Source organism: Populus euphratica, unplaced genomic scaffold (genome assembly GCF_000495115.2).
Source record: "Populus euphratica unplaced genomic scaffold, PopEup_1.0 scaffold146.1, whole genome shotgun sequence".
NCBI lineage: Eukaryota > Viridiplantae > Streptophyta > Magnoliopsida > Malpighiales > Salicaceae > Populus > Populus euphratica.
Genome location: NW_011500037.1, coordinates 341034 through 348094, shown reverse-complemented (window position 1 = coordinate 348094; position 7061 = coordinate 341034). Strand labels below are relative to the sequence as shown.

Here is a 7061-nt window from a genome sequence, read left to right as displayed (position 1 = left end):
TGTCGTTGTAATTTGTTGTTCTTCCCCGATTAATTACGATTAAGAATGAGGTTTATATATGCAATGTACCTGAGAAGTTAATATTTGTGTTCCAAAGCAATCTTTTCTTCTCTCTTTTCCCCTATAATCAGTTGTTTTCAGAATCCATGTACCTACACGATACCATTCAAGTTCTTCAAAGTCCAGAGTTTTTGTCACGCACCTTGAAAAATAAATATTTTTTCCCGAACAGCAATAATTTTATTTAAGCATCGATAAATTTATCCTTCGATTATTAGTTTATAGAAGCTTTTACTAAACTTTAAGACTCCACCTCCACCTCCACTCCTAATAAAACATAATTTGAAGTATACATGCAAAATAAATTTTAACAAAGTTTATTTACACATACGAGTGTTTTCGAAATATTTAAATTCTCTACATAGATGAGCTAAGCTATTATACCTGCATCAACATTACTAGCCTTATGAACAACACCTACCAAATCAGCTCCAATAAAACCCGGTGTAACTCACATAATTGCACAAGATCATGAGAATCATCAATTTCCCATTTCTAACTCATTCCCTTCATTATGATTAGTACAAGTCTAACAACAGGTACAGATTCAAAACCTAAAATACCGAAATTAACTTATAAAATTTATAGCACCAAGGAAAACAAGACTAGTCATCATACAATATGTCAATTATACACAGATACATTGTGTATCAGTATCACACACAATAAGAGGTGTTGCAAACCAGTCACTAAACTTGATGACCCACGATAGGCACTACAGCCTACAAAAGCACCTGATAAGAAAACTCACTTCATTTTTCTATGTTGAGAGCTTCCACGCATAAACCGGCATATGGCTTCATCATCAGATTCCAGATCCAATAACATCTGAAATGTAGACGAATCCGCAGAAAATCTTTTACCAACCATTTCATCAATAAGTTGTACGGCAGTAGATGAGTCCTGATTTTTAAGAAATCCTTGAATGATAACATTATAAGAGCAACTGTCTGGCAAGAAGCCATCATCTTCCATTTTTCTAAACAATTTGTATGCTTCATCTGACAGCCCTTCTTTAAGAAGTCCCCAGATCAAGACATTGTATGTTCGTACAGTAGGTTGTATTCCATCCGTAGCTAGCTTGGAAAATAGTTCCTTTGCAACTTCAAGCTTCCCAGCAATAAACATGCCCTGAATAAGAATATTATAAATGACGATATTAGGTTTGATTTTCCTCTCTTTCATTTCCATGAGCAATTGTAATGCCTCATCTAAATCTCCATGTTTGCAGCAGCCATCTAGCAAAATTGAGTAAGTCATCAAATCTGGAAGAAGGCTTGAAGAGCACATCTCCTTGAAGAGATTTAGAGCTTCCTGAGGTCTCCCTACTTGGCAGAGACCTTGCATAACAGTGCTGTAAGTAACAGTATTAGGAGTCAATTCTTTTTCAGACATTTCAAAAAGTAATCTTTTTGCCTCGTCCAGCCTTCTTCTCTTGCAATATCCATTGATCAAGACGCTGTAACTATGTACATCAGGTGCGCAACCCTTGCCAACCATGATGTCGAGCACTTTTCTGGCCTCATCCATTTGGTTCTGTAAACAATACCCATCCATCAAGGCAGTGTAGGTGTAAACATCTGGCTCGACACCTTTTTCAGTCATCGTTTCGAAGACGCACCGAGCTTCTGAAACCATCCCTTCCTTGCAGAGTCCATCAACCAGAATAGTGAACGTCACTGTATTTGGCATTACACCCCCACCAACCATTTCTTTGAACAATCTAGTAGCTTCATTCAGTTGTCCTAAATTGCAAAAACCATGGAGTATGGAGCTGTAAGTAACGACATCTGGTGGAATATCCCGATCCACCATTTTAGATAAGAACTCCAAGGCCTCGTTAACTAGCCTATCTTTGCAAAGGCTGTCTATGATTGTACTATATGTCACCACATCTGGCTTGCATCCATTTTGTTCCATCTTCTTCAACACGTGAACAGCCATATTTGTGTTGCCACTTTTGCACAAACCATTGATTACTGTATTATAGCTAATTACATTGGGCTCATGCCCTCTCCGTACCATCTCATTAAACAATCCTACTGCCTCTTTAATCTCCCCCTCATTGCAGAGCCCATTAATGAGTGTATTGAATGTGATAGCATCAGGTTGAATACCTAGTTTGAATATCTTAGCCAAGACAGAGACAGCAGAATCAACATGGTTCAAGCGACAAAGGCAGGTAATCAATATATTTAGAGAATAAACATTGTGGGTAACTCCAAACAAATCCATCTGACTGCACAAAGAGACAACAGAGGAATACTGTTTCTTTTTGGCAATGGACCCTAAGAATTTGCCAAATTCCACAACAGAAGGCTTAGGATTCCTGCGGACCATGCGATAGAATGAAGTCAAGGCATCATCAATACTAATGTCATTGCTAGTATTACTAACAAACCCACAACGTTTTTGAGGCAAAGAAGGTTTCTTAGTACAAGCAGAAGTGGTGACGTGGTGATGATTGAAGAATGAGAAAGAAGGGAAATTAGGAGGCAAAGGAAAGATACCCATTTTCACATGTTGAAGAAGAAGCCGAATAGCAGAAGAAGAAGCCGTAGCTCTAAAAGCGCCTTTCCGCATGAACATCATCATTGTTTGATTAAAAAGCTGCCGGTCTCTCTCCCACTCTCGCTGTTCCTTTGCCTCCTTTGAAAGCTGGAGATGGCAGTCAACTGCCGTCTTCTTTCTATTTGAAGGCCGAAATAATGGAATTCGATATCAATAAATAGTCGGACCGCCCCAATTTGCATATGAGAAAAATCTCGAGTAGCCCTGTATTTTCCCTTGAAAAACTTTGCCTTCAACATGAAATAAAAAAAATTAAATCTGAAAAACAGTTAAGAGACCAATATAATACTAATATATTATAGATCAAACTTTAATTCTTCTGATCTAACTTGAAGACATGAATTATAGGTCAGGTGGTATTAGTATTTTGTTGTAAAGGTATTTTTTAAAAATTTTATTTTTTTAGTTTAAATTTTTTTTATATGTGTTTTTGAATTGCTTTGATACTTAAATATTAAAAATAAATTAAAAATAAAAAAAATTATTATTTTAATATATTTTTAACAAAAAAATATTTTAAAAAAACATTAAACAAATACTAAATTCTCTCCTCACATATAAAACAAAATGCATCCAAGGCTTTGTTGGTTTATATATAATTGAAAAGTATTCTTGTAAAAATTTGAATTTTTTTTCTTTAAATTTTTTGGTGTGTTAAAAATAAATTTTAAAAATAAGAAATATTATTATTTTGATTTATATTTAAATAATAGAGCTTCTGGTCAAAGCATTTTACTGTTGATACAGAATCACTCAGTGACTGTCACCTTCTATATATTGATATACCATGTAGATGAGAATAAATAAATCTCTTCTAGCTGATATCTGGGGATTTTATGACTTGACTAAAACATATGAAATAAATCAACCAATATGGATTTCTTTTCTAATAAGAAGGACTAATTTATTATTTCTCAAGAATTAAGAAGGACTAAATCTATCACCAATTGTCAATTTGGAGCATCCTTTATCCTTCAAAACCCACTGAATTAAAATTACATGGCATTTCAAGGCATTCCCTTGATAAGAATAAAATGTGCAAAATGTCAGCAATGTTGGCTAAAACACCATAACCATAGCTACCTATGAGAATTGATAACAATGAAACATGAAATGGTAACTGTCAAAAACATGCAGCATAAAGACAAGAGTGAAATTACAATATAAAGGAGGATAAAGATACCTCTGGTTCCATGATGTCCTCAAATTGAGGAGGGACCCTGATGGAAAAACCATCACCATAGAACTGAAACCAAGATTTTGTATTGGCAATGGTGGAAAGAACAGACTTTGAAGGTGAGGAAGATTCAGCTAAGGATTGTGCAAGAGGGCTTTGAGTGGTTAAGGAAGTGACACAAAGTGAAGTAGTTTTGAAGATGAACTGTCTCTTGGTGATGGTGTTGAGGAGGGCAGTGGCTAGAGGGTTAGGTTTTTGGCCAATGGGTTCTGGGTTTAGAGGGTGGTGGTGAGGAAACAGGGAGAGGAGAATGGCCATGAGATAGTGGGGTTGGATTCAATGGTAGTTAAAAAAAAAAAAAAAAAGATCTTTTTTTTTTTTAATTACTTAACTAAATTATGTTTTAACTGTACGAGCACTGGGTTGAAAATATTATCCTTCCAACTCTTGCTTTGTCTTCCACCCAACGAGAGCAGGTTAGTTTATTAACATGTAGATTTAAAATGTAATTTGTGCCAAGTTTTATAGTTAATAGTTTATTTAATTAAAATTTATTAATAAAATAAATTAATTTATGACTTGGTTAATTTAATTAAAAATTTATATGGGATTTGATTTAGTAATTTTAATATAATATTATTTTATTTTAAATTGATTTGGGTTAATTTAAATTAATTTGTTTAATATATAAATTGAGATATTAATTTATTAAGTTAACTCAAATTAATTAAAACTAAAAATTATTTTATAAAAAAATAAATAATTAATCATTTAACTTACCAAATCAATAAAGTAAATTAACTTAACCAGGTATATCTTAATTGATAAAATTTTAAATTTATTTTTTAAATTAATAATTTAAATTATATAAATCTTTAAATTATTAAAAATTTATATAATTATTAATTTTAAAATTCATAAAATTAATTAAAATACATTCCAACTAATCACAACATCACATTAATTAAAAAATAAATCAACTTCAAGTCTGTACGTACTAAAGTGTCCTCGTAGTTTTTTCCATGGTCGAGAGACGTTATCCATTTCAGATTACAGCCAGCCAGCAAATCCGAAACAAAACAAATCCAAACCACGCAATTTCCTGAACCAAAGAGAGACCAGAAAATGATGTAGAAAACATAATATCTACCTCTGTGTGTCCACCATTTCTGCTTTCAGTTCGGTTGCTCTCTCACTCTCTTTGCCATGGAAACCTTACTTTCTTCTCACACTCCATCTCCTCTCCTCAACCCAAAACCTTCCTCTTCAAAATCCCATCTGCTACCTTCACTTCAAACAAAACCAGACTCGCTCTCTTTCATCCCCAAAACCATCACTTCTAGCCTCAAAAAGCACTCCTTTGAGTCTTTTTCAGTACCCAATAGCTGGTTCATTCATGCCCAACAGGGCCTAGCAGCACTAGCCCTTTCTTTGGCACTCAACTTTAGCCCACTGTTGTACACTGGCAATGCTCAAGCATCTGAATTTGATGTGCTATATGAAGGGCCACCAAAAGAGTCATATATATTTGATGATGCTGGTGTGCTTAGCAGAGTGACTAAGTCTGATCTTAAGCAGCTGTTATCTGATTTGGAATCAAGGAAGAACTTCAAGATCAATTTCGTCACTGTTAGAAAGCTTACTGTAAATCTTTCTGCATCCCTTCCTCGTTGATTTGTACGTGTTGTTAGCCTAGGATAATATGGATCAATATTTACTCTTTCGAAGCAAGCTTTGATTATTTGAAGGAATGGAACTGCATGTAAGCTGACTCAATGGACATTAGATGCATAGAATTGAATCAAGATTATATTTGGTTGCAGAGCAAAGCTGATGCTTTTGAGTATGCTGACCAAGTTCTGGAGAAATGGTATCCCTCAATTGAAGACGGCAACAACAAGGGAATTGTTGTGCTTGTGACCAGCCAAAAGGAAGGGGCAATTACAGGGGGCCCGGCGTTTGTCCAAGCAGTTGGAGAAAATGTTCTTGATGCCACTGTGTCAGAGAACCTACCTGGTAAACTATGCACTTCTCAATCTTCAAGTTGGTAGTTATCTTTCCAATATTTCCTTATTTCATTGCGTTACATCACTTAACGAAGTACATGTATAATTTGAACCTTAAGATATGGTTTATATTATTTTTCAGTTCATAATTCAACACAATCTCACATTTTTCCCTCATAAAATCCAAGAAAGTGAAAACTTCCAACAATCTTATCAGTAATTGACCTTAAGAATATTGATTTTCTGCGGATTCAAAAGGCTCTAGGCCTCAGGCTATCATGTATCAGTCGCTGCAAAAAAGCTACCGAGGTTTAGGAATGTTTAGTAGGAGTTCTTGAATCTTGAGGTCCAATTAAATCCTGAAACTCCAACATTGTACCATTTGATCTCAGGATAAGCCCTAGAGTACTAAATTCATTCTGTGTCCTATGCTCACCTAATCAGCATCCACTGTTATGGTAGAATAGTTCCATTTTGCTACAATGAAATTTATTTTTATCAAGATCACAAATTCCTAGTATTTGCACACGATACAATTATCGAACTAACTCAGATGTCATTAATCTTAGAAACAAGGCTAAGTTACTTGTGCTAGCTCAAGTTGCAAATCTCATGAAGCTCAGATGTCATTAATCTTAGAAATGAGGCTGATTAAGCTACCTGTGCCTGCCCAAGTTGCAACTCTCATAAAACTCAAATGTCATCTATCTTAGAGCTAAGGTTATAAGCAGAAGATTTCTTGTCCATTTTTCATTTTACATCGTGATCATAAGAACTTCAACAGTTAAGATGGAGCAGTGAAGGTGATTACTGTGGTTTTCAATTGCAGTCTTGGCGACAGAAGAAAAGTACAATGAAGCAATTTATAGCAGTGCTAAGAGGTTAGTAGCCGCTATTGATGGGCTTCCAGATCCTGGTGGTCCAAGGGCTAATGAAAATAAACGAGAATCCAACTTTAAAAGCAGGGAAGAGACAGACGAGAAGAGGGGACAATTCACTCTAGTGGTTGGAGGTCTCTTGGTGATTGCCTTTGTTGTTCCTATGGCACAATACTATGCTTATGTTTCAAAGAAATAAATCATAACCCTGTTGCTAGACCTGTTTCTCAAATTATTTCCACCAGGTTTCGATAAAACCTGGTGGCACATAGTTGTACAAATGTTTGTAATGTTTTCGACGAGAACCTTGCAACCTGAGGCTACGTACATATTTTTGGTTTATGTTCATGGGAGGTGTATTAGAACCAT

The 7061-nt window shown here is 35.0% G+C and overlaps 4 protein-coding genes across 4 annotated transcripts in view; 2 read left to right on the top strand and 2 right to left on the bottom strand.

The window, feature by feature from the left end:
- LOC105142825 (glycine-rich cell wall structural protein 1-like) overlaps positions 1–618 on the top strand; it is a 13883-nt gene extending 13265 nt beyond the window's left edge. Inside the window, exon 3 of the mRNA XM_011050634.1 lies at positions 583–618. Coding sequence (XP_011048936.1) covers positions 583–618 — 36 coding nt within the window. The remainder of the gene's footprint in view (positions 1–582) is intronic.
- On the bottom strand, positions 523–4112 carry LOC105142809 (putative pentatricopeptide repeat-containing protein At1g12700, mitochondrial). The gene is made up of 2 exons (XM_011050618.1): positions 3815–4112; positions 523–2861 (listed from the first exon to the last, which is right to left on the bottom strand). The coding sequence occupies exon 2, from the start codon at positions 2653–2655 to the stop codon at positions 808–810; it is 1848 nt and encodes a 615-aa protein (XP_011048920.1). The 5' UTR covers positions 2656–2861; positions 3815–4112; the 3' UTR covers positions 523–807.
- LOC105142824 (uncharacterized) lies at positions 3691–4126 on the bottom strand. The gene is made up of 2 exons (XM_011050633.1): positions 3815–4126; positions 3691–3714 (listed from the first exon to the last, which is right to left on the bottom strand). The coding sequence occupies exons 1-2, from the start codon at positions 4124–4126 to the stop codon at positions 3691–3693; spliced, it is 336 nt and encodes a 111-aa protein (XP_011048935.1).
- A 765-nt stretch (positions 4127–4891) lies between these two features.
- LOC105142808 (UPF0603 protein At1g54780, chloroplastic-like) lies at positions 4892–7060 on the top strand. The gene is made up of 3 exons (XM_011050617.1): positions 4892–5452; positions 5632–5824; positions 6644–7060. Exons 1-3 carry the CDS (start codon positions 5015–5017, stop codon positions 6889–6891), a joined length of 879 nt encoding a protein of 292 aa, XP_011048919.1. The 5' UTR covers positions 4892–5014; the 3' UTR covers positions 6892–7060.
- Position 7061: the final 1 nt, after the last annotated feature.